Source organism: Beta vulgaris, chromosome 4 (genome assembly GCF_026745355.1).
Source record: "Beta vulgaris subsp. vulgaris cultivar EL10 chromosome 4, EL10.2, whole genome shotgun sequence".
Classification (NCBI taxonomy): domain Eukaryota; kingdom Viridiplantae; phylum Streptophyta; class Magnoliopsida; order Caryophyllales; family Amaranthaceae; genus Beta; species Beta vulgaris.
In genome coordinates, this window is record NC_079205.1 from 61756967 (window position 1) to 61784738 (window position 27772).

Consider the following 27772-nt stretch of genomic DNA (forward strand, 5'->3'; position numbering starts at 1 on the left):
CTTGTATGCCACCTTGTCAAGTTAATTTAAATTTATTTTTTAAAAAATAAATATAAAATTGCGGTTTGCGGTGCGGTTTTGGTTTACAAAAATTAAAACCCAACCCAAACCGCAAACCACGGTTTACTTGAAATCATAACCCAAACCGCAATTTTAAAACCGCAAACCAACCCAAACCGCGAAAAAACGGTTTGGGTTGCGGTTTGGTGCGGTCCAGACCGCACTCTGAACAGCCCTACAAATAAGACATTTCCTCATCTTATTTATACATTTTCTCAACTTATAAGTATTTCCTTTTCCGGACGCTTCTACCGTCTCAGAAATCATAACTTGACTGCAAAGACAAACATCAATACAACGGAGAAATAAACAGCTGAAGTGAAAATCAATGGCGAATTCATCTTCTTCACCATCATCTTCTACAACCTTGTTGTCGGCTATGGCGGCAACATCCGATAAAGATAAAGAAGATATACTCGAAAGAATGCTTACTAACTTAGCTTTCTGCGATGACTCCAAGCTCGATATCTTACTCGCCAAGCTTCTTCCTCGCGCTATCGCTGCTCTCTCTTCTCAGTCTACTTCAATTCGAAACAAGGTCCTTTTATCACTTTATTTGTTCAATTCTATATTTCTTTCATTTTTGTTGAATTTTGATTTGATTTCGTATTTGTGTGTTGCGCCGGATTGAATTATTTTGTTTCTGAGTTTTAATTGGATTTTGTGTTGTGAATGTTAGGGTTTATGTGAGTACGGATGAAAGTAATCGAATTTTCGATGAATTAAGGTGTTTTGAATTGTTATAGTTGATTACTTGATGATTAAGCATGGTTTTAGTGACAGTAGTTTAGAATGCAGTTGGAGTTGAACGTTGATTATTCGTACTAGTAAATTGTAGTTTTGGTAAAATTGGACAATGAAGTGATAGAGCGTTGCTTCTCCTTGAGGAGCACAAGTGTGTGTTTAGGATTCGAGTTCAATGTCGAATTTTGAGTGATGCTAGTTCATAACAAATTGGATATCTAATTCTGAATGTTCTGTATTAGATCATGAATGTTGGATAATGAAATCAATATTCACCACTATAAATAGCTAATAGATGATGTTCAATTGCAACCAGGAAATGTTATGAACAGGAAAGCGGCTATTAGTAGTATGTATTAGGAATTTCTCACCAATGTCAATTGTAGTTGTTACTTTTCGGTAACGCCAGATACTGTAAGTACCGAGTTTTGAATAAGTCTAGGAACAAGACATATAGTTATAGTGTTATACCAAAAAGACAGAAATTTTAGATAATTTTGCTTCACCAAGGACAGGTTATTCATTTACAAGACTATTCTGTACATGAAGGTTTTGGTTTGGATGACTGATCATACATTTAGAGTGATATGTGAGTTAATTGTATAGAGACTAACTAAAGGCAACTAGATAGGTGAAAAATTGGTAACTGTAACTTTTATGAGTTCAGATTTATCCTCGAGTAAGGAGATCATTAGAATAATTGATATGTCATCTCTCTTTGAAGTCTCCTATTGTTTGATTATGCTTATAGAAATGATGGTACTCTGCTCTTCTGCTATTAAAGGAACAGTTAGTAAGGGTGTCTAAGCATATTTAAACATAAGATGCCAAAAGGGTGTCTTTTGTTAGTTGATTGTAGTACAGGTTGGTTCCATACACACAACTTTGATGCTTTTAAACATGAAATGTGGGATCTTTAATTATTTAGATCTTCAGGGTATTGCTCGATTGGCTAGAAAGTGTCGAATTATGATTTTAGAATGATTGATGTGTTGTTGCTACTTGAAGTAGGTACTTGAAATTTTAAGTCATATAAATAAGCGCGTGAAGCATGAGCCAGGAATTGGCTTGCCATTATCCGAATTATGGAGTATGTATACAGAAGCAACCGCTGCTGCAATGGTCCGGAATTTTTGCATCATTTACATTGAGATGGCATTTGAGCGCTCAGAGATAGAGGTTTGCTTTGATTTGTTAGTTACCCTGAATTTCAGTTCTTTCAGAGACATAAGTGGCGCTTAAAATCTATTTTTAGTAAATTCCTCTGGTAATTTGTTAACCTGTAATGCTTCTTGATAGGTCCAGAAAAGTATGGCTCCCAAATTTTTGGTAGACATTTCGAAGCTTCCTCCTCAGCATCAAGCAATAATTCTTAGAGCATGTGTAAAGGTATATTTTGATTTTTTTGTACTATAAATTGTCACCCTCGAGGCAATATGCTGCAAATTTCTCTGGTGTAAGTGGGGCTCTTGAGGAAATCTTGCTATGCATTGTTAAGTCTAGATCTTTCGTCTAAACTCTTCAATAATTTGTGGCTCTAGGTCATTGGTGACGCTCATTCTCGCAAATTTGACGATGAAATTGCTGCAAAGTATAGACTGATGAGAGGTTCTCAGGACTGTGAAATATTTGTTGAATTTTGCCTGCAAACAGTTTTGTACCAACCATCTCAAAGGTATATTTCTAGTGAGTCTTAAATGGTATGAAATTTTGAGGTTTTGTGGTCATTTTTTTTTTACAGAAATAAGTAATTAAGATTTATATTAGAGAAACACTAATGGGGTGTCATTGATCTACAAGTAGAGGGCTAAGGATAAGAAGGCTTAAGCCCACAAGCTATTGTAGAGAAAATTAATTCCATAATCACGAAAAGCCAAGCAATGTTTAGTGACTAAAAATTGACTCTGGCTGTACAAAAGCCTCAATATCTGAAACTTGAAACCTTGACGAGTGGAAGCTACAACTCAACATTTTGCTGGTTTATTAATTTTTTCCAAGTGCACCACCAAATTGCCAATAGAATCAATTTCCACAAGTTTGGAAGCCAACTGTTTTTGTCCTTATATTCTTAGCAACAAGAACGTCGTTCACATTTGTAAAGTTGGACCCAAAACAGCCAAACAAGGCTAAAGATATGTGTCAAAGAGAAAGAATCTGCAGATTACAGCGGAGAAGGCGACTAGTAACAAAATTTTTTTCCATCTCCTTAGAACAAACTCAGTTGGGGAATTTCTCTTTCACCGCCGTCCTGGCAATAAAACAAGTATTATGCTCCTTTTTGGCGTCTTATTCTTCTAATTGATATTGTGATTCTCAGTGGCAGATGTCCAGCTGGTCTTTCTATATCTCAGGCAGAACGTGTCACTGGAAAGCAACCACTAAAGAATGAGATTCTTCTAAGTAGGAAGGTGATATCATTACATTGCTTCATTCCTCACTTTTCTTCTGTTTTTCCTTTTCCTTTTATCTGGCTGATGGTTTTGCTAGTTGTATATTACAAATCAATTTTCTGATAGGTGTTAATGCTGTCGTTTGTTTATATTCTTTCCTTTTTCAGTTGGGGATATTGAATGTCATTGAATCCATGGACCTTTCAGCAGAAGCTGTTTACCCCATATATCTAGCAGCCTGTGCAGATAGGTAAACTTACCTACTCAAGTTGTATCTAGCTAATGAGCTCTATTTCCTTTATAATCTTGCATCATTGTATGAGACGTGTAGATTCTGATATGTTTCTGTAATATTTTTATTCAAGTCAAGAGCCTGTTGCTAAGAGAGGGGAGGAACTCTTGAAGAAGAAGGGTTCTGTCGCTGATTTAGATAATCCAATTCTTATCAGAAAGTTGTTTTTACTGTTCAATGGTAAGATATTTGGAATTCTGTGGCTGTACTGTGCGCATGCATCTTTATTTTATCGAAACTAGACTTTCTGATTCGCACATGTAACTCCTCCTGGCTACCTGTGTTGGACTCGCTTCAAGGCTCCGAGATGTTGCGAGTATGGGTTTATTGGTACTGTAGCAGCTAAATCAATAAGTGCTCATGAGATTGTCAATTCTTTCTTCCCTCTAATCTATGACTGTTTTCTTACACTCCTCCCAAATGGTGTTTTGAGCATTTTCCCAGACATTATGCAAAGAAGTAGTGTAGTTGTGGATGCCAAAATATGCATTATCTTCTCATAAACAATCATGCTATAAACATTATATGATGATCTTCAAATTTGGCTGTAGTGTGAATACTGATTGCTAATGCATCACCTTAAGCTATCCATGTTATGAAATAAATCTGAGAAGATCTAACAAATAGTCTAATAGAAACTCATCCCTATGACACCTTTGTTTGTCAGGAAATGCTGCTGCTGATAATATTGCTCCAGAGAACAAAATTGTACCAGCAAATCATCCTTTGAGGACTAGGCTGATGTCTGTGTTTTGTCGGTCGATTGCAGCAGCAAACAGTTTCCCTTCAACTTTGCAGTGTATTTTCGCCTGTATATATGGTAAATTTTCTTTTTTGTGCTCTAATATTTTGGAATGCAGTGCCTATTTTAATTTTTATTTTGAAGTACCGTTTCTTGATGGTCGGAAGAATCTTGCATTTTGTTCATTGTGAGTTTTCTTTTAGTTTTTAGTTGTGTGCAAAAATTATTATACTTTTATCCATGAGTTATGGGGCTTGTTTGGTAAATGGTATTTTCCTTGTTAATGTGGTCAAACCGCAAAAAAAGGTTTAAATAATCGGCTTCTTCATCGACTGGAATTTTTTGTTTTTTGAGCTCAAAATGAAAAAGGTGGCTTCATTGTTTAGCCAAAATTAAAATTTTGATTGGAGCATAAACATCAGGTTGTTGTAATTTCTATAAATCCATGAATTTTGCTATAAGCATTAAATATGTTCCCGAAGATGGTATTTCTCTCAGAATTTATGACAAAATCACTCGTGCAGGTAAAATGCTTAGAATTTTTACTTGTAGCTTATACATTTAGCATTTTCCTAAATAATAACTTCAATAAAGTGCTGTCATGAAGTATATACTAAAGCTAATTGCTGACATCTTTGTAAATAGCTGATGCTACTGGCTCACTAAATTATCTAATACAGAATAATCAATATTGACCAAGTAAGCCCAGTTTACCTGATAACAAGCAACACATTGCCAAATCGGACCTAGTCTACACTTCTGAGAACCAAGGCTTAAGTCAATCAAATTCTTTGCATTAAGGCATTTGTCAAAAGGGAAAATTGTTGCTATTGTATTCCTGTTTCTTGATCATCATGAACCAAAAAGATCCTGATGAAGAGCAGCAGTAAGCTACAGTGTGTCAATTTTGTTTAAAGCTCAAGAATTTGTTAAATGACTTATATCTACTGTCAATTGTGGCATTTGGCTTTGTAATTCGGATCAGCTGGCACTACTTTTGCTACATTTCTGATATGGATCTGTCTATGTTTCTCCACAGTGCAATAATATCAATTACCTAATCTTCAGTTTGAATAATTCACTGTAACAGGAAGCGGCAACACACCAAAAATAAAGCAGTCAGGAATGGAATTTGCTTTCTGGGTTCTTAAACATGTAAGGGATATTAGCTAAAAGATTTCCCTTCTATTATCTATTTTTTATATTGCTTGCAACATCACATCAAATGAACATTATAACAAACTTTATAATCTCAAATCTCAAGGAACAAGAGACCTTTATTTATTTATTGTGCCTAAAATCACTTCTGTTGGGTAATCAATGAAACTTGTGTCATTGCAGCTGTATACTGCAGGTTTAGTTTATACTGAGAGCTCTAGTGGTTTTGGTAGTGGTAAATCTTTATTAAGGACCCTATCTTTGATCTGAAACTTTGACATGCATGTATCCAGAGGGGAGGATCAGTTGCTGACTTGCAGGTTCTGCATTGTCTTTATGGTCCTATCATAATTATTTTACCACATGAAGTGGTTTAAGTAGCACCACATGGTTTGGTAGTGGAAACCTTTACCTGCATGTGCTTGTTTGTTTTTCCCTACTTGATAAAACCTCGTGAATGTAGATGCGATGAGAAGGAGTACATGTTGTTTAAGAAGTGCTGGCATTAAGTTGGTGGGGGTGGTGCAATTGGAGACACTGCAACAATGACATTGGATTTGGGTTGTGGTGTGATCCTGTAAACTATAACAGACTTGGAATTGGATGATGCTAATTCAACATGGTCGCAGGCTTTAGTTACGAGAATTGTGAAGCTGTGTCATAAGTATAGATTTCTAAATTGGGTGACAACTCATAGATTCTGAAAGTGGTTGATGATGATACACTAAGAAAACTTTTGAAGGCTACAGTGAGCTATCATTAGTCCAATCAGTCCATGAAGGAGTTGGATGACTTCTTGGGACTTGGGAGCCAATGCTGAGAGCGTGGAATTGGATTTTTGATGTTTGCGCAAAATGCACATGAAATGTTTGAGGATTTGATGTCTTGCAAGTTGCAACTATTAAATGTAGTTTGATTTATTGTACTCTAAGTTTCTGTTAGTCGGGTACAGCTTAGAGATATCAACTATCAAGAGTCTTGAGTTCTTGTCTTCTTGACCGAGGAATCTTACAACGTAGAGTATATGACACTTATCCTATTGGAATTTGGAATATTAGTGGTCTCCTTCCACTTATGTATTATAATCATGGTGGCTCTTCTATTGACCTGTTTGGGGGAGTAAATAGTTGTGTTTCATGTTTGCTTATGAGACTAGTGTTTTATCAACTTCCAATTGCGACTAGCTGATATCTCTTAATGTCTAAACTAATGGTAAACGGGACTTTTAAGCTGTAGCTTTCCAAGTATTATGTACTGTATGACATCCAAATGGCTATAATGCATACTCCCTTTTATAAGTGGTTTCTTTGTAAACTTATTTATTATTTCACGCTTTCGTCTATATTTAGGCAAGGATGGATCAATTGAAGCTGACGGGACCACTCATTTTGACTGGAATCCTGAAGTCTCTTGACGGGGAAAATAATAGTGAATCAGGTATATTACCAAAATTTACGAGTTCTTTTTTACATTTTATTTTTTATTTTTATTATTTTTAATGTTCATGCAGTTGTTTTGTTTCCAATGCCAAATTTTTGTTTATCGGGGGCATAGTTGTTTCTATACTGATATGGAAGATATCTGTGTTTTAGATGCTATATCTAGGGAGACAAGAACATTTGCTTATCAAGCAATTGGAATTCTTGCGCAGCGTATGCCTCAGCTTTTCAGGTGATCTATGACAACAAACTCCTACTTCTCAACTTCTTTGCCTCCTTTGTCTCATTCTGAAAGCAATCTGATCATGATTGCTTCTTTCAGGGATAAGATAGACATGGCTGTTCGTCTTTTTGGTGCTTTGAAGTCTGAGTCTCAGTTTCTTCGATTAGTTATCCAAGAGGCTGCAAGCTCCCTTGCCACTGCCTATAAGGTAATCTTTGTTCTACCTATATGTCCTTTTCTCTAAGGCTCAACAATACACTACTTTCAGTTTGCTGTTTCATTACTCTTGCACATGAAGGCAATATCAGCGGTGGTGGGGGTTGGTAGAGCAGCGTATCTTTGGTTTGATCTGATCTCATTTTGTTGTACAATGATCGTGCTTCTTAGGTATCCTGGTTGTAGATGCAATTTTTTTTCTGGGGACGGGGTGGGGTTAAAGCTTTATTGTATTCAATCGTAAAGTCTGTCATGTAATTGGGAACAACTTGGATGTGTCATTTGAATATTTCCTTGGGACGCTTGGTAAATTTTATTGCTTTGGCTTTGGTCATGGAAAGCTTCATAGGACTTGAACTAAGTTTTCCTTGGCTATAGTTTCTTTTTCCTGTTATTTCTGATTTTTTTAATTCTTTCTGAATATCAGGGGGCACCGTCAAGTATATTAAAGGATTTGGAGCAACTCTTGCTTGATAACTCCCAAGTGGTAGTATATTAAATTTTGTTTTTGCTTTCTTTTATCGTCTGTTTATTGTCTTGTTAAATTCCCATTTCTACACTGAATGCTTTGAAGGACAAGAGTGAGGTGCGATTTTCTGCTGTGAGGTGGGCGACATCATTGTTTGATTTGCAGCACTGTCCTAGCCGGTTTTTATGTATGGTTGCAGCAGCTGACCCTAAGCTTGATATAAGGTAGCTTCTAACTATGATAATTGTCCAAAGTGCCTACTTATCAGGCTATCCTTTTATTGCTTGTCAAGTTATTTTAAAAGAAATGTTCCAAGTCTCGTTAAGTGCATACTACTATGATATTCAGATAAAGCATTCTTGATTTTTGTTATTCTATATGCCTGTCTATGTTCTTATTTGATCAAGGCACACCCACTAGCCTTGTTCTTGGTTTAATGATACACATTTCAACCTTTATAATGAACTTTTATTCTATATGAAGAAATTTAGCTGTTTAATATTTATTATTATACAGATGCGCACACATAATTTTTTCAAACTACAATTCTAGTTAATAGAATATTTTTCTCATCATTACCAAAATTAGTCCACTGATCTCTTCTATTGTGTATTGGTATTTCCACATTGAAGGACCTTGATGACACAGACCACTCAATGATTCTCTCTATCTGTGTTACTCCTTATCGATTATGTTGATATTTTATGCCAATATTGCTTCCATTAATAGTTTCATAGAGAACTAGGTGACAGTATATCATGCAGGGGATAAAAGGACCTTTTTTATACTTTGGAGGGATATTGCTGTGATTCTGTGAATGAAAAAGCGATATCATTTCTTAATTTATCTTTTATCATGGTTCAGTTTTGAACTTGGAATTGGATAATAGAAACACGTGCTGGACTGAAAATTGGCTATACTTTATTTTTGCATCTGCCAAAGAGAAAAACAATTGCCTATGTACATGTAGTCTAACTGCCCATGCTTCAAGTTCTGTGTAACTTGTTCAAGCTCATTGAAGTGAACGGAGCTTGAGTTTGATTTGACTTTTGGTGTGATCAATTTAGGCTAACATTCATAAGTTGATTTTTTTGTTCATCGAAGGTTCATTAAGTAAATGTTTCTACAACAAATGCCAAGTTTATAAATGAGCTTATCTTCATCTATCATATAAAATAGTAAAACGGTAATTGTGTAAACTTTGTATATATGGACTGGTAATCTAGAATGGAGAATGCAACAAGCTCTAAACAAGAGCAAAATGATATATTAGATGAGCATAGAAGGAGCTTGATATTGGTCTGAAACATGAGGTAACACAATATACGAGCTTTTTGGTAAAATATATGGAAAGCATTTTATGTTCTTTGTAAAAGCTCATTTACTGAGCCAGCTTTAAAGTTGTTCAAGCATGTCTCTGATTATTTACAACTCTATTTGTTTCTGTCGTTTTCTTTGTGCGTGTTCTTTCCTTTTGATTGTACCCTTGTGTACTTGCAACTTGTTTTTGTTATTCTTATGATTTGCTTCAGGAACTAGAGATTGGAGCCAGGAACTCCTGGTGCCTAGGGACTAAGGAGTTAACTTTTTCTTTCACATTTTAACTGATGCGTTTATAAAGTGAATTACGTGTTTATTTCCGAAGAGCTACCATGACATGCATACCTTAAAAGCTTTATGCATTGGTAACTAATCAGCTCAAGGGCTAGAACATGCACAATATCACCAGTATATTGCTTAGATATTACTTAAGCTAGAGAACAGAGCTTTTATTTCTCTGTTTTGAGATACACAGCATATGAAAAGCTATAGGCTGTGGTAGATACAAGTATACAAACTATCAGCCTTCCATTGTTCCCTGGGTGGCAAATGTGCACTCTATATTAAATTCTCTATGTTAGCATGATAATATGTCACGTGTAATAAAGTCTAATTATGCACCCAGGTCCCAAAGGCTGTGTATCTTGTCTGTTATATTTATTTTCTCTATATGTTTGTGTTCCGAAATCATCCAAGCCTTGCTTCATACTTCCTCTTTTTCTTGATAGTTGCATGATATGGATTAGGCACACTTGCCGATACACAACTTTGACCATCAATATCATCAATTGTATGTCATTAACAATTATAGGGAAGTAATAGTTTGAGAATATACATTGAGATTAACCAACAACAACTAAAATAATGACATTTATCTTTACAAAATAGTAATTAAGTATGGTCAAAGTTGATATCTAAATAGTACAAAACTGAATATAATGCATCTACTAGAAAACAGAGGAAGCATTAACTACCATGGTATTGCTCTAGTGTTAATGTGAAAACTGGAGACATTCCCCCTTTGGGGATAACTTTTCAACCAGATTTAGATGGCTTTTGGGAAATGCAAACATCCATAATTTCTTCTAAGGGGTGATTCCATTTCGTTATATGAAACATCATTCTGACATCTAGCTCACTGCCACAGATAGCACATTTTATGCCTCAAAGTGCTGAATAATATTAGCTGAATCATTCCGTCTCTTTCTCCTCCGGTGTTTTGTCGTTGTTTTCTGTTTCTCTGATATCAAGTTTCTGTCTCCTGTAGGGAAATGGCAATTCAAGGCTTGTTCCCAGATGAAGGAAGATCCATTGGCCAGAAGATAGATCTTAAATATCCCAGAGTTAGAGCCATGTTGGATTGTATCATCAAGCACCAACCAAAAGTGGTAGAGGGTGCACAAATGGAAATGAGGGAACAACTCCTTTTTCCCTCCAAGACATATGATGCAATGATTAAATTTCTTTTGAAGTGCTTTGAGTCTGATATGCTGCAAGATGGCTCTAAAACTGCTGAATTCCAGTCGACTGTGGAACTTTTGTGCTTACTTGTTGAACATGCTATGGATGTTGAAGGTTCTACTGAGTTGCATGCTAATGCTTCCAAGGCTTTGATTGAAATTGCAACATACTTTCCACAGGTACCTGTCCTTGGTGAACCTTCATCTCTTTGCCTTTCTGCTTGCTCTTTTTTCCCCCTATTTGCTGACATGTTCTGTGGAGAATCAGATGTTGGCGTCACGCTATGCCTCAAAATTTGATTGGTTAAAGCAACTACTGGGACATCTAGACTTTGATACGCGTGAATCTGCAGCACGTCTGCTTGGTATAGCTTCTTCAGCTTGTCCTGTTGCTGCATCATCTTCTCTGGTCGGTGAATTGGCTACTGCTATTAGTGGAACACCAAAAATGAGGTTTGCATAGCTATAGTACTGACAAAGTCGAGGTTTAGTAAATATGTACTGATTGCTGGGCTATTTGGTTCAGATTTGAAATGCAGCATGGTGCACTGTGTGCAATAGGGTTTGTCACGGCTGATTGTCTATCAAGGGCAGCTGAGGTTTGTGAACTTCACTTATTTATTTTTTTGTTTTGGGAAAGGAGAATATACATTCATGCATTGGTAGCGCCATAAGGCACCCACCTTTAATATCAAGGGATCATGTGTCGTTAGATTTGGTAGGTTAGTTAGGTACTATATCATGTGTGAAACCTGAGAAGAATTGGGGTTGATACCTGTAAACCAACAAAATTGAAGAAGCTGAACGTTTTTTTTTCTCACGTCTTGTAGATTGCTACCTGCATGGTCTTTTCTAAATATACAGTAGCGGAGTAGCCTGGTCTTTTTCTCCTATAATAATCAATATTTCTGAAATTCCTTCCTGAAAATTGAGGGCATTCTCAGGCTGATGGAAGCTAAGGGGTTAGATTGAAAAAAAAAAAGAATTTCATTGGAAAAGAAGTAATTCCTCATTGAATTAAAACCCACCATTGTCTTCCCCACCTAACTCTCTCTGCCACCATCAGAAGATCATTTCACCAGCAACTATTTTTCCCTTGTACAGCTGTCCTTGATCCAGCAATTGCCATCAGAAGCTTTGCCAACTTCAAAGAGCTGAGGCTCCTTTTGGCTTTAGATTATGGGATAGTTCTTCTGTTATCTCTATTATCATCTCTATTCTCAAGCGGTTACTCTCATGCTTTGTTGAATAGTTAGGGTTTTTTTTGTTTGCTTCCTGTAATAAGACCAATCTTGCTGTCTGCTCATGTCTTAATATCAATGGCTTTAAAGTTATCTACCTTAACTCTTGGTAATCACTCGGATTCTTATCTTCGACTGACACACTTTGTATTCTGACAATTGGTAGGTGCCAGAGGTGGTTCTTCAGAATACAATCAAAACCCTGGTTGATGTTGTGAACTTAGAATCTGCAGCATTGGCTTCCATTGCAATGCAGGCACTTGGACATATTGGTCTGCGTGTTGCATTACCATCACTTGTTTATGATTCTGGTCCAGGTAAAGTCCAGTATGATGAATTATACTTTAGGTCTTTGGATTTATCCTCTACAATCATATAACCATTTTACTAAGTAGCTGCTGATGAAAACAATTGTAGCTTCTGTCCTGATTGTTCTGCGGGAAAAGCTGAGCAAACTTCTTGCTGGAGATGATACAAAAGCAATAAAGAAGATTGCTGTTTCTCTGGGGCATATATGTATGAAGGAAGTCTCACCATCTTGTCTTAATGTTGCCCTAGAACTAATTTTTGGTCTTTGTCGGTCGAAGGTACTTGCTATAATTCATCGTTCTCCCATGCTTTGGCAATAATCAAATTAGGATAATGATATATGGAATTATTTGAAAATATTGGGCTCCAGGTCGAGGATGTTCTATTTGCTGCTGGGGAGGCTCTTGCATTTTCTTGGGGTGCCGTTCCTGTGAATGCTGATGTTATCTTGAAGACCAACTATACCTCACTCTCTATGACCTCTAACTTTCTTTTGGAAGACGTGTCGTCTTCTTGGTTGAAAAAAAATTACAGCCAAGAAAATGAATTCAACAAAGATGGTCAAGATATGGTCAGGGATGCAATCACCAAAAAAATATTTGATAATCTCTTATACAGCAGCAGGAAAGAGGAGCGCTGTGCTGGCACTGTCTGGCTGCTATCTTTAACCATGTATTGCGGTCGTCATCCTACCATTCAGAAATTGCTTCCTGACATCCAGGTTTGCAAGACAGTTAGACCTTAAATATGAGTCTGAAATTGGAGCCTTGAAGCTATATATGTTAGCATTGCTTGAAATAGCTTGTCACCATCTGTGTACTCTTTTTCCTTCTGATAATATAAGATGCTTTTCCTTATCTAAATGAAAATAGAGCGATCAGCATAGCTAATAGAAGTATATCGTCAAATATCCCCTGCAGCTGTTGATGCAGCTATTATTCTTTTTTAGAGTTGAAATGCTAACCTGTAAGCACTAGATGCTCACATGTTATGTCTATGAAAAAAGGCTAAGTGAGCCATGGTATGAAGTTACCCACTTCTAATCTACCACAATTCCACAATCCATTGTTACACAAGCTGACCAGTGGGCTTGAGCTTGACATGTATGCATGTGTTATCTGATTGCACGCATGTGTATGTATATCTGTGTGCATACGTCAGTGAGAGTGCATTTACATAATCATTGTATATAATGTTTTCTCCTTGCTCGGTGCATGTTTATTGTTGTCCTACTTTTCACTTGAATCATGACTTCACATGCCCATAATACTTGTATAATTATGTAGCTTCTATGCAAGTTTTAATTTGAGCATTTCAAGTCTTAACCTTCCCTTTTCAAGAATCTTTCCCTAGTATTTAAATACAACTTCCCCAAAGACACGTGTTGTCTTCGAAAAAATCTTCTCATAAAAAAACACATAAAGTTCACGTACCATTTATTTCGCCTTCCTTACTTAATCTGCTCAATAAAACACAAGTTCTGCCAAAAGTTCCACACAAGATATGCACTCATATGGACTTGAATTCCTCTATCATTGTGCAAATCACATGTGTTATCAACAACCCTCTATTTTTATTTTATTGAATTTTTTGAGGCCATTGTTATCTATTACAAATTTCGATGCAAATTATGTACTTATATGAATTTTGAAATAGTAAATTCCATCATCAAGCACCTGTACTTTGAATAGGTTAGAAAATTAGTTCCCCTTTAAATGCTTAGCTATTCTCTCCGATTTTTATTAGCTTACCGCCTTACCCACTTCTTTGGGCACAAAGTTTTAGGAGAAATAGGTGTGTAGGTCATTGAAGGGAAGATAAAGTATTAATTTATTGCATATCATATTGAAGTTTAATGTTGTGGGCCAAGAGAAATAGAGTGAGTAGGAAAGATTATAGTATGAAATTAGAAGGACCATTCCAACAACAGAAAAACAAAGAAGTGGGTAAACTTATAAATGACAACCCGAAAAGGAAAGTGGGTAAACTAATAAAAATTGGGGGGGAGTACTTCATAATCATAATCTCAACCATTCACGTTTTTACCATCCACTACCTATAATTTCATTCATGGCCTCCATTTACAGAAGTATGGATCTTTCTAGCAACTTCATTTATGAAAAAAACACATTGCAAAATATGATCTTTCTAGCAACTTCTGTTTTGATGAGGTGCTCAAACGGGTTAGCTTTACCTAGCCCTTGTACTTTTGTTTCCTCTCTCGGGAAATTTGAATTTGAACCTTAATTTTTTGATGTCTATATACAACTGCACCTCACCATATCCATATTGAGATCGTTATTGAGGCTGATGTATACTAAATTTGAATTTGAACCTTAATTTTTTGATGTCTATATACAACTGCACCTCACCATATCCATATTGAGATCTTTATTGAGGCTGATGTATACTGTATCATTTTTTCCCCTACCTGGCGGTGGAGATAATAAACATCTGCTTATCCCTTTCTTACTTATGAATGACAGGAAGCCTTCTCACACTTACTGGGAGAGCAAAATGAACTTACTCAGGAGTTAGCATCACAAGGAATGAGTCTTGTTTATGAACTAGGTGATGATTCGATGAAGAAGAACTTAGTGAATGCACTTGTTGGCACTTTGACTGGTTCAGGGAAGAGAAAGAGAGCTGTCAAGGTAAAGATTCTTCATGCTTTTACGGTTCATTATGGTTTTACGTGTAGGTGATGCATAGATTAATTGCCTTTCACTGTTATTCTTTTGGCTGCAATCTCTAGTTGGTAGAGGATTCGGAAGTCTTTCAAGAGGGAACTATCGGTGATAGTCCCAGTGGGGGAAAACTGAGCACATATAAGGAGCTGTGTAACATGGCAAACGAGATGGGCCAGCCAGACCTAATATATAAGTTCATGGACCTCGCTAATTATCAGGCAGCTTTAAATTCTAAGAGGGGAGCTGCCTTTGGTTTTTCAAGGATAGCAAAACATGCTGGGGATGTTCTTCAACCCCATCTTCGTTTATTGATTCCAAGGCTGGTACGCTATCAGTATGATCCTGATAAGAATGTTCAGGTAAGCAGTCCTGAGTAGTGACTTGTCATTTCTTTTGGTGTTGCTCATGTTACCTTCACAATTCCACATGCTTTCATAAGTAATCTTCCTGTCTCATTATATTCTAATTTTCATCTTAATATAACTGGCAAAATCTTTGCGTCCACATTGATCATCATAATCTTCATCTAAAGCCTGGTATTTGCTGATTCTGTCATTGTCAGGATGCTATGGCACACATATGGAAGTCACTTGTGGCTGATTCGAAGAAAACAATCGATGAATATTTTGATCCTATTGTAGATGATTTATTGACGCAGTGTGGATCTAGGCTTTGGCGTTCTCGCGAGTCTTCATGTCACGCACTAGCAGATATCATTCAGGGACGCAGGTTTGAACATGTAAGAATCCATTCTAAGCTTCTTAATATTTACGAGAGCTCCTGCTTTTATCTCTGCATTTATTATGTTAGAATGTAAGATTATTCTGAGCAACTTCTGAGCTCAAGTTCAACCCTGTTGGTTAGGTGGTACCCCTCTTCTCTCTCTAGTGGACCATCTTTGTCTTATTAAAGAGGGAAAAAGCAGAAATTTATGATGGTTGAATTAGCTTGCAAATATTGCAATGCAGCATCCAGCTGCTTGGGATAGTAGATGATAATGATCATCCTCCTATAATGACCGAGCATGGAGGAGAACATGATCTGATTATAATTACCTTATGGTGAGTGCTGAAATGGCAGTAACATCTTAAATATGTTGATGATGGGCATGAGATGTGAGTGTTACTCGGGAGGATCATCTGTTTCTAAGATTTTTTTTGTTTGCCCTAATTCCATCTCGAGAACAATTTCGAATATTTTGAATTTCTCAAATGTCTATGTGCTTGCTGATTTCTGTATGGAAGGTAACAATCTTTACACGATTGAGTAGATGTCTCTCTTTTTCAAAGCGTGATTGCTCGCTTGTGACTGTATGCGCATACGTGCAAGCGCATTTCTCTCTGGTGTTCGAGTGTGCAGTTGCACACTGATCTGTGCTTGCATTTATGTGCGCTTGTGGATGTGATTTGTGCCTGTGTGTGCTCGCAGGTGCAAGTACGCATGTGTGCTCGAGTGTGCAGTTGCACACTGATCTGTGCTTGCATTTATGTGTGCTTGTGGATGTGATTTGTGCCTGTGTGTGCTCGCAGGTGCAAGTACGCATGTATGCCTTTTGGAAATAATCTCTTAAATAGTTTGAGGCTAGTTGGTAAGGTTGCGTACATTTGGCCTCTTGCCACTTGCAGAATGTGTTGTTGCTATTATGTCTGTGTCTGGAAGTTCTATGTTAATATGTAGAAATGCTTATGATGGTTCTGTTTATATGGGATGTGGGGATGCCTGAGACAGTGCTGATTTTCCTTTAATAAATGGAAAAAGAGGAAGTGTGAAGGGTCGTAACGCCAAGGCAGTAAAGTGCAGGAGTATCTGTGATGTGGTTGTAGAGACGATATGACAATTGACATGTATCTACCTGTGCAGTTTGCGTTCATACTTGGTGCTCTTCTTGTAAGCTCAATTCCTTATATTGAAATAGAAAGATTTGCTTGTGAAATCAAACAAAAGCAATTACATAATGCATATTGCTACGTTAACTATGGTCAGCTTCCTTTATGAGAGGGGCTATTTACTATGTGCATCAGTTAATCCATTGGATCTTCACTGAAGCTGTTGCACTCATTAATATTATGTAGTTTCACATGAAGGAAAATACCCGACCCATGTTTTGGTCATTACAAATTTCTAGAGTCACTTTGCTTCATACATAAGAAGGTTTCGGAGGGATATTTATAGTCAATAGTTAGAATCACTGTAGTTATATTAATGAGGTTAAATTATTGCAATCTGTCAATTCATTCATCGAATGGTTTTTGTTATAAGCAGACCATTATTATCAAAGTGGGATCTCATTTATGGTCTGCGACAGGTCTGTCTAGGATTTTAACTTTGACTTGGTAGTTGAGATTCGAGGACACAGTTTAGAATACGACTGACTTTGGATATGGTTATGGAGATGTTCACGTAACTCTAATATGACTTTATTCGGATTAGGGTATTACCACAAATGTTGAAGTTGTCAGTGGAGTCTAAAGTTGAGCTTTTTTCTATGTGCACTTTTATTACTATGTAGGAGTCGATCCTTAATTAGTTTTGTTCGTTGGGGTCGTCGTATCGCTATTTGCAATATTTTTGTAAAGGGAATTGATCCCTTCTATTGCTTGGTATTGGCATCTGCAAATGGTATTTAGTTGATTACTATCGAATCTGCCATTGATTATAAATGCCACATTTTTTCACAGGTTGGGAAGCATTTAAAGAGGATCTGGATGGCTGCATTCCGTGCTATGGATGATATAAAGGAGACTGTTAGGAATTCTGGTGATAAGTTATGTCGTGCTGTCAGTTCCCTCACTATAAGGCTTTGTGATGTTTCACTCACTGATAAATCAGAAAGTAGCCAAGCTATGGATATTGTCCTTCCCCTTCTGTTATCAGAAGGGATTATGAGTAAAGTGGATAGCATACGCAAGGCATCTATTGGTGTGGTCATGAAGCTTGCAAAGGTTAGTAACCTAGCACTAATAGTTATAATCTACTTGTCATGTCTCTGCAACTTTTTCCAGGATGGAGGATTATATTTTGTTAATGAAAACAATAGCATTTTGGGGTGGGAGATATTCCAGCTATGAGATTTTTCTTTTTTCCTGTGGAATTCCTTATGTCTTGCCTGGATTTTATTCTGCACTTTTTTTTATGAATAGTCACTTAGTATACTATTGGACATTTTGGAAACTGGATCCCTAAGTATCTATTTCCTACGTGCAAACAATATATGTTAGTTTATTGAAGAGTAGGGTTTGACAGAAAGTGATGTTAAAGCTTTGGTCTACCAAATAATTATTTTTATTTACGTCTGTAAGGCTTAGTGTTTTTTTTTGCATATTCAGGGTGCAGGAATTGCAATACGTCCTCATTTGGCAGATTTAGTGACTTGCATGCTGGAGAGTTTGTCAAGCCTGGAAGATCAAGGACTCAATTATGTAGAGGTATTGTGAATATAATACTTTTTTATGGACGTGCTGGATCAGAAGCTAGTGTGACCCATGTGAAATTCTCTTTACTATAGTTGCATGCAGCAAACATCGGATTACAGAAAGATAAGCTTGAAAATTTGCGGATTTCTGCTGCAAAAGGCTCTGCAATGTGGGAAACACTTGAGCTATGCATTGACGTAGTAGATAATTCCTCATTAGATCTCTTGGTTCCTCGACTTGCTCAGCTGATTAGATCTGGAGTTGGCCTCAACACGAGGTATGAAATTGGGCACATACCCCTATCTTTCTCCCTCCCCCCTCCCCCCCCCCCCCTCTTTTGGTACTATTTTACTAGTATATATATGTCAAGAAATTGGATCATAGGAAGTTATTCAGGGACTCATTTCATGATTATGACCTCTACCATAGCTGACCACTGATTTGGACTATGCCATATATATTTGTTAAGAATATTAACAACTGGTTCATCTAAAACTAACTGAGTTTCTCATGTAGCCTTGGCAGATGGCTCATTTTTTACTTTCTGTGACTTTCAGGGTCGGAGTAGCATCTTTTATTACTTTACTGGTGCAAAGAGTCAATCTTGAAATTAAACCCTTCACAGGAATGTTGTTGAGGCTTTTGTTCCCTGTTGTCAATGAGGAAAAAAGCGCTTCTGCAAAGCGTGCATTCGCCAGTGCGTTTGCAATGGTGCTGAAGTATTCAACTCCTTCTCAGGCTGAAAAAACAATTGATGATGTGGCTGCATTACATGCTGGTGACAGGAATGCTCAGGTTTCCTGTGCAGTTTTGTTAAAAAGCTGCACGTCCTTGGCTGCTGATGTCATGAGTGGTTATCATGTGACAATATTACCCGTGGTTTTCATTTCAAGGTCTGGATCACAATTTTGGCGATGTTTATGATTCTTGTCCTAATATGCATTTTTAACTTGTTACAATTTTCTCACTTGTTAAGTATCTTAGAGTTGACTTCCAAGAGAAGTTCTGCAAATCAGGTTATTGTAATGATTTCTCTTACAGCATACTGGAATGTAAATCTCATCAAATGATTCCTAGAATCACCTTTTCAATGTCCTCAGTGCCATGCTTCCAGAATACTCTCGTTTCTAGGATTCTGCATAATCTGCTATGGTTTGATCAAAGCTGATGGTGCTTTTCTGAATAATCGTTAAACCTTTATAGAAGTTCACACTTCACATAAGATCAGATCAGCTTATCTGAAGTGAACCAAGCAGCGATTTAGAAATGCGGTTAGCCTGAATTAAGTAAACCCCCAGTATAGTTAATTACCTTGTAACGTGGTTTGGGTCTAAAATTGGCCAGATCCATGGTTAAATGTGTAGTCTCTTGACTCTCTTCTGTTCTCTTATTCCTCCTATTTGCAAAGGAAGTGTCAAATCCTTCAATATTTCCTTCGAACTCAAATTTATCTTGTGCTTGCGTGGTTGAAATCCTAATTCAACATTTAAGATCAGGGATGGTGGGAGAGGGGCTGTAGCAAGACTTTGTATAGTCTAATGTTTGCGCTGGCTTGTTTGTGCTTGTGCCTTGTGGTCCTTTAGTTAAGATAAGATTTCAGTGAATGTGAATCCAGTCATCTCTTTTTTTTCTTTTTTTATGTTTTAGTTCTTTTTTCTTTTTCTGGGAGGGGGCCATTTGGGGGCGTAGGTGGTGATAAGCCTGAGCCAGCAGGACCCAAGTCGAGCTTGATAAGGGGTAGCTCATCCCTGACAGCTTGGTCTTGCACTTAGCTTGGACACCAGATGCTAATGCTCTGATCTTTGACTTTTCTCTTCCCCTTTTTCCCGATATAAATTTTTTCTTTTTTTAATAAATTTTTTCTTTCTTTGGAACTAATATCCGATTTTACATTTTCAAAAAGTGTTTCTATCATAAAGGAACAAATGATCATGATGATATGCAACACTTGAAGAAGGATTCAAAGTCGATATAAAGTTGGAACTGAGCCTGCCTGGCTGAGTCCCGCAGAGTGTGGGGACTTACCATGCTGGCTTAGTTCAATCACCACTCTAGGTATAGAGGCTTTATTATGTACACTTGTATGCCTGGTGACAGTGAAACTACATTGTATATTGGAGTCTCGGTCACCTTTTTTTATCAACTTTAGTTTAACAGTATAGTTAATGAACTATGAAGATGATAGCTATAAAGATATGATTATGGAGATGAATTCATGAAAAATGTCATATAGGTTCATCTTTTTTATACGATTTTTGGTTCACTACTCACTAGAACATGCTTCAGTAAATTGCATTTCAGCTAATTAGATAATTGTTTTTTTGTGTGCGTTCTACTTCCCTCTTGTATCAGAATCTTTTTCTCTGAAGTTTGAGTTCAGTAGTCACTCTTCAACTGTATCTGTGATTGAATATCAGCATCTCTTCATATGCAGATTTGAGGATGACAAGCATGTTTCTGGTCTATTTGAAGAGGTGTGGGAAGAAAATACAAGTGGTGATAATGTCACTCTTCAACTGTATCTGGGAGAGATGGTCTCACTTATCACAGATAGCATCACTTCATCATCTTGGAGTTCCAAACGAAAGGTAGGTAACTCTAAAAATCTTCATCAATGAGCTCATATGGTTCAATTTCCACATTTATTGGTAAATTATGGCATTGACATCCTTGTTTTTTTTGAATCAACTACTTTGGTCCATAAAGGCAGCACAGGCAATTACTAAACTTAGTGAGACGTTGCGTGAATCACTGTCCACTTACTGTCAAGTTCTGCTGAACTCGTTGCTGAAGGAGATCCCTGGTCGATTGTGGGAGGTGTAGTTTTCTGCCGATATGTTCTTTCCTCAAATCTTTGTTTCTGTGAGTTTTTGGAAGAATTAACTACTCATGCTGTCATGCATGCCAAGGTTCATACCATTTTCAAATGACATCGTTTGAACTTGAATCTGCAACAGGGAAAGGATGCTCTTTTACATGCATTAGCTTCCCTTTGCTCATCTTGCCACAATGCTATTTCCTCTGCTGATCCGTCAGCTGTCAATGCTATCTTAAGTGAGGTTACCACCGCATGCACAAAAAAGCAGAAGAAATTTCAAGAAGCAGCTCTATGCGCTTTGGAGCAGGTAATCTATGTATACAACCTCTTATCTATGTTATACTATACCTCTTTTCAGTGTGTTTCCTAGTGCTTTCTACAAGAATGAAGAATAAACAGAAAAGAACCGACGAGTGTTTAGGACAGTCAATATGAAGTATTCCAAAATGGAGGAGAGGGTGCATATCTGTATTCGAATTTCATTGTATGGAGTAGAGGATGGGTTCCATAAGCTGGAACTTCTTATCTTCTTCTTCCATCTCATGCAAAGAGTTCTAGAAGGGTGTTATATTGGTGACAAAATGGGGCATTGCTTAGTGTGAGAGACGAGTTAGGATGAGGCAATTAGTGACAAATATTTAATAAATGATTCTACTACCTTGCCTTGATGACAGCCAAATGACTCATCCACAAGAAAATGTATTCCATCCTTGTGCACATCACTTGATTGAAGTTTCTTGCCCTTCTTTGGCCCTATCATTCTTAAACACTGAAGTCTAAACACGTCCATTTCTCAATCTTTAATCCAGTCAAATTTTCATACTTCCGAGTTCCATGAGCTCCAGACTTGGCTTCAATATGTGTATCCTTCTCTCCGCTTGAAGGTTTTTCCTCTTTTTTGTTGCTATCTAGTGTTATATCTGTAGTTTCAGAGGACACTCGCTTGTCGCTTGTAGTTGGAACTTTGTCCAGAAAGCTTGTTCCACTGCCATGTCCTTCTCTCCAGACTTAACTGTTTATAACTTTATGCTTTCACTTAAGAATTCCAAAATTGATCTAGTTGAACTCGTGATGCTGTATGCTCCTGCATCTAGATCCTTGTTTCCCTTTGCCAACACCTTTTTATAAAGTTCAGACAAACTTCATCACTAGAAACCACCATGTAACCATGGTAGATTTTTATGGGGGCAAATGTAATAAATAATAAGCTGCTGGAGAGTTCTGATTTACACTGAATTTAAGTTCGTTTAGTGAAAGGTTTATACTCAATCAATTTTTTTACACTTTTTATCGATTAATGGTCAAAGTTCAACCTTCTAGAGCATGGACAGTTGGACACCTTATGTTTCAGAAACACTTGATCCCTATAAGGCATAAACTGCGAGTTTGAGCCCTGTAGGAAGGTAATCTAAATGTTTCTCAACAATATTAGAGGATATTTCGGCATTATCCCTCACGAATATATGCAAGGCATCTAATTACTCTAGCTAGTTCGGGCCTTATGGCTTGTTTAAGTAGTTTCATCAATGTACTGAGAATAGATAGTGCAAGTTCGCTTTGTCGATTAGGCTGGTTTGTACATTAACAACTATCTTATGCTGCTGTTTGGTGTGAGCTGCATTCTTGTGCTTTCTCTTCACTTTAAGGTAGCTATCCGTTCTTTTGCATTCTTAAAGAATATATCTATCCATACAAGAAAACTAGTTCTTAACCAACTACACTATTTCTTTTTGAAAATATAATTAAATGGCGATGGGATTTTCTTCCTGGAAAGGGAACTTATGCAGTTCAAAATAGTACTGTCATTGCTAGAGAAGGGAAGTGTCGGGTTATACAAAATTATCCTTGGCTTATGCAAGGGGACAATTGTAACCATTTACAGTTAAGAAAAATTAGCCTCTGAGGTAAAACACTAACATTTATTCTCCTCTTTTTTTGTAGGTTATCAAGGCTTTCAATTCACCGGAGTTCTTTAATGAAGTTTTTCCGTTGTTATGCGAGATGTTTCATCCAGCTGCAGGAGCCAAATCTATGCAAGAACCATCAGGAAGTGCTTCTCTGAAAACAGGTAGCATGAGAAGTGACTTTGTTAGCTTCTCAAAATAAAGACCTTCTAGATTCTACTTTGGTTAGCTATTACAAATTAGTCCTCAATTTGGTGGGAAGGGTGGACAATCCATCAAAGGATTCTCTACAGTATGAGATGTAGCATATTCTTAGAAATATAGGCCCTCATTCTTCTATGTGCTATGTTCACTATGCTGGGACCTCATGCATTTGACATTAATCTTTTATGTGTTGAACCTCATGCATTTGACATTAACCTTTTATGTGTTGTTTTGTCTTTTATCATCTCAAGCCATGCTCTGTATCGTAAGAAAAGGAGTGTCAAGTCTAGTGACAGTTACATGTTTCTGTCAGCATGTCACTTTGATTCACTTAATAGGCTAACTGAATTCTCACTTGACTAATGACTATTGAAACTTGTAACCTGACAACGTGACTTTATAGTACTATTGTGAGCTTACTTGTGGCCTACTCTTGGTTTCTTAGTTTTCAGTGACTGGCGTCACATGAAGAATAATCATATTATCAAATTTGTTGTGCTGACACCGCTGTTTGTACCCCTCATAGATCCAATGTCTTTATCACCTTACACTCACATAATGCAGGGGAATTTTCAGGCAACATTATATTTATTACAGCCTGCCCATTTCCAATTTTTGTGCAGGTTCGTTTTTGTACCCACAGGGCACAGAATACCATTTGTTATGTCTTGGACTTGCCAGAGAGATGATAAAAGGCATCTGAGCGTGTATATCAAGATTTCGGGGAACAATTTTCCAATTGGTTTTAATTAGTTATAGGTAAAGGCTGCAAAAATATGAACCTTAGACTGGGGTATGGGTGTTGAATAAAGATACATACCCGGAAGTCCGAACTCCGAATTATCATGCCTCAAATTCAGGGTATATGGGTACAATTCTATATTTGGACACGGTTACAATGGAATGACATTTGAATTTCTGTAACATAATTCTTTACCAGAATAACCTAATATCCGAGCTATTGAGAAGAGAGAGGAAAGGACATCCCTTCTCAACTGTCATCTGAATAGTAGACGTTCTCCAAGTGATAGCCTCCTCTAAGCCTATCTTCACTGCTTGTCCATTCTAGCTCTTTTCTTGCTTTTGGTTCATAGCGGTATGAAGTTTTTGATTGCAAGGAATCAATGCCTTGTCATGCACCGACAAAAGCCCCCATAAAGTTCACGTATGTTAGGCACATCAAAGAGAAGGACAAATCAGGAATTGCAACTGCTGGTAGTCAGAAGACTGGTGATATTGGAGAGTGTTAAAATATCAGAGCAGGAAATAATAGCTAAGTAGGCTATAGATAAGGGGAAGGGGGGAAGAGAGAGGTATCCAGATATTTTGAGATTATTCCTCGAGTTGTGGGAGTGACTCAGCCACTCAAAAGCTGTAAAACTTGTGCTTGCTGATCGTCATTACATACAATCTCTCTCTCTAAATTCTTCTTCTTCACATTTTATTCTGTTCTTCCACTGCAAACTCTTTCTCTTCTCCAATTTGTTTGTTCATTGAGCAATCTGCAGTTTATTACACATCTTCCCCCCATCAGGTTCACTTACATCAGGAAGAGGAAGAATAAAGGCCATGTCAACTAAGGCGCCGTTCTTTTGGCCTGAGATGAACTCAACGGGACCCGACCCGAAGTGAAAATAAGTCCAAAAGAACAGGGCCTATGTCATTATCAGAGTTTGTTGCAAAAGGAATATTCAGAAAAAGGGGTAGCATGGGGTCCTACAAGAAGTTCGGCAGTTAGTTACGGAAAAGTAGTATAAATAGGATAAGAGGGAAATGTAATAGGCATTCAGAATAACTGTAAGGAGTAAATCTAAGCATTAGGGCAGTTGGTTACAGATTACAGGGATTGATTTGCCAATTTAACAGCGCTTTGTTTAATCAACAAGTTTGTGACATTGAAGATGTGTGTTTTGCCTGGTTTTAACATAATTGATGCATAGAAAACTAAAGACACCTTATATGTCCAATCTAGGCTCGTTTACCTTCAGATCACCTATTGAGTTACTATAGTATATCGACACATTTCCAATACATACATGAGTTTCATCTTCCCTAGCTTGATCCAGATGTAGCTGTCTGTATATCCTTATGGTAGTTGTAAAACAGACCAAATCCACCGCAAAGGTTTTTCCGGTATTTTCTATCATGATTTCGTGCAGGAAGCTCTGAGGAATTATGATTATATGTTTAGTTCTGACAATCCATCATAAATAAACTGCAGAAGCTTATATCTGTTTGTCTTTGAATTTGAACTACATGCCTTGTGGGTGGAACTTGTGATTTTGAAGGGCTTTAATACTTGTTGCATGTATGGTCCTACAACTGCAGGTTCTGACAAGGAAGAAGATAATTATGTGCCGCGTAGTAAGATTTTAGATTGCACTGCATCTTGCATAAATGTTGCTCCCTTGAATGATGTTCTTCAACAGAAGCAAAACTTGATGTTGCTGTTATCCCATGCCTTGTCACCTGCACTGACATGGACAGGTAGTTTGACTATGATTATAATTCTGATCTACAATTAGTTATCTATCTGCTTACCATCCTGCTATGAACAGTCAAAGTTTCAGCATTTTCAACCATAAAGGAACTCTGTTCAAAGTTGAAAGCTACAGCAGCTGGCTCGCAAGAAGACCCTTTACTTGCTGGTGTAGCGACATTAATCAATGAGGTTGAGCAGAACTTTGTTTATTCCATATTACTTACATTTATTCTAAACCTAATTTGGCTTTTAACCTCTTTGTTCCTTCTTCAGCTATTCACCACTGTATCTGGAAAAATTGTGGATTGTATTAGCACTGTAAAGATAGCACAGGTTTGTAATCTTTGTGTTGCTTTAGTTCTTTATGCTTCTTCTTCAAAAAGTCCTCTTTAATGGGGGATAACTTTGAAACTTATGACTCTGCTTTCACAAGTATTCCTCTCACGCCTCGTCTAGTAGCCGGTAATAAATAGTGATAATGACTAATGATAATGAATTATATGTAATTTTGTAAAGGAAGTTTGAGTGCTAATGGAAATTTGTGGAGACTAAAAGGTATATAGGGATGGACAAGCATTATCATGAGACTTCTTTCACAAATTCACCTATGAATGTACTACTATTACAGTGATATATTACCTTTTACCAAATGGGGCGTTAAGGTTACAAACAGATTAAATATTTTGACCGATGGCTTTATGTGATAGATTAAAGTTGGGTAATTGCATATATATACACTAATATACTTCATTACCGAGTGTTAATTGTCAAATTGGCCAACTTATATATTTTGCTTTATTTGCATATATTTGAATTTAGTTTTGTCATATTATGTTGAGTGATACTTTTATGTTCATAAAAAAAAATGCAAATAAGCTAGACACTCATCATCAGGGGGAGTTTGGTTGAAGTTGTTAGAATGGAACGGAATGGATGTAATACCATTAATGATCAAAAAATTGTTTGGTTGGGGTATCATGGGTGTGAAACCTCATGTCCAAGGATTTCTCATCCCCTCTAAACCCATAGATCTTATACCTACCATCCCCTAAGAATTGAGATCATTATACCTCCCTTTCAACTAATGTATTCTAAATCCATACTTTTGAATGAAACAAACAACTAAAAAAAAAAGGAATAGATTGTGAATCCGTTTCCCATAGGATTCTCATTCTTATACCATTCTATTCCAAATATTTGAACCAAACGCTCCCTAATGTGTTCTTGGGAAAAGTTCATGTTGCGTTGGCCACGACCGGTTCTATTCATCCGTTACAAGTCACTTCTGTATCAAGGTAACCACGTCTGCTATTCTTTACTTGATTGTAACTGCAATCTGCTTTGCGGGATGTATCATGCAATTTTCTTTTCCCTGTGTTGGAATTTGTAGTCATGATCTCACAACTCTTCTTCTGTTCAATTAGGTACATGTTGCTGCTGCAGAGTGCTTGCTGCAAGTGATCGAACTCCATGGATCTACTCAACCAACATCTGGTGTAGATAAAGGATTCAAGGAAACTGTAGCTCATTTGTGTGAAACTGAAAAAAATGAACAGGCGAAATCGTTATTAAAGAACTGTACCACCATCCTTGAAAGCTTGTAGTGCATTTTAAGACAACTAACAAAATTTTGATTGATAAGGCATAAATTTACTGCATCAACAAAGTTATCGCGAGATATCGTTTGATACTTTGATTTGTTCTAAAAGGAATACGTAGATGACAAGCCACTGCCTAGATAAGTATGTATCCATAATTATAGTAGTTGAGTACATCTTGTCATAATTTCTTTCACACCAGATGCTATGAGTTGATGAGCAGAATTTGGGAAAAATGTGAATTTGCTATGAGCCACTGTGTGGATTGGAATACTGTGTCATATTTGTAGCTGGATGTGGTTAGTTGGTTATGACGTATATGCTAGATTCACGCAGCTGGCCAAGCATTTCTTGGTTTAGTGGCAAATGTTTGTCATTCATAATTTTAAGGTTGTATGATCCAACTTTACTAGAGGTATTTTTGAATGGAAGATTTTCCTTTACGCCTTCATCTTGATTCCCACGAGGCATTGCCTATGTAGCTAAAGTGGTTTAGTAAGGGGTTAGAGTCTATTTTATCTTACCAACTTGTGAAAAATAATGCAAGACCCTTGTAACTAATAGATACTTCCTCACACAAAATATATAGGTATTTATTAA

The 27772-nt window shown here is 37.1% G+C and overlaps 1 protein-coding gene across 2 annotated transcripts; it reads left to right on the forward strand.

Annotated features, from left to right (window-relative positions):
• Nucleotides 1-282: 282 nt before the first annotated feature.
• Nucleotides 283-27623, forward strand: LOC104890118 (uncharacterized). 2 transcript variants are annotated; one of them, XM_048643672.2, is made up of 35 exons: nucleotides 283-598; nucleotides 1816-1983; nucleotides 2104-2193; nucleotides 2346-2479; nucleotides 3128-3212; nucleotides 3362-3444; nucleotides 3560-3666; nucleotides 4154-4306; nucleotides 5319-5383; nucleotides 6736-6823; nucleotides 6979-7057; nucleotides 7148-7256; nucleotides 7692-7751; nucleotides 7839-7957; nucleotides 10321-10693; nucleotides 10782-10966; nucleotides 11040-11112; nucleotides 11921-12071; nucleotides 12172-12341; nucleotides 12434-12784; nucleotides 14550-14717; nucleotides 14819-15112; nucleotides 15316-15492; nucleotides 17432-17695; nucleotides 18080-18178; nucleotides 18259-18443; nucleotides 18724-19059; nucleotides 20601-20754; nucleotides 20873-20983; nucleotides 21124-21291; nucleotides 22926-23052; nucleotides 25421-25579; nucleotides 25651-25763; nucleotides 25848-25907; nucleotides 26999-27623. In XM_048643672.2, exons 1-35 carry the CDS (start codon nucleotides 389-391, stop codon nucleotides 27176-27178), a joined length of 5448 nt encoding a protein of 1815 aa, XP_048499629.1. In that variant the 5' UTR covers nucleotides 283-388; the 3' UTR covers nucleotides 27179-27623. The 2 variants fall into 2 exon arrangements, with proteins under 2 accessions (XP_048499629.1, XP_019104401.1); XM_019248856.3 differs by having other exon boundaries at nucleotides 284-598; nucleotides 3122-3212.
• The last annotated feature ends 149 nt before the right edge of the window (nucleotides 27624-27772 follow it).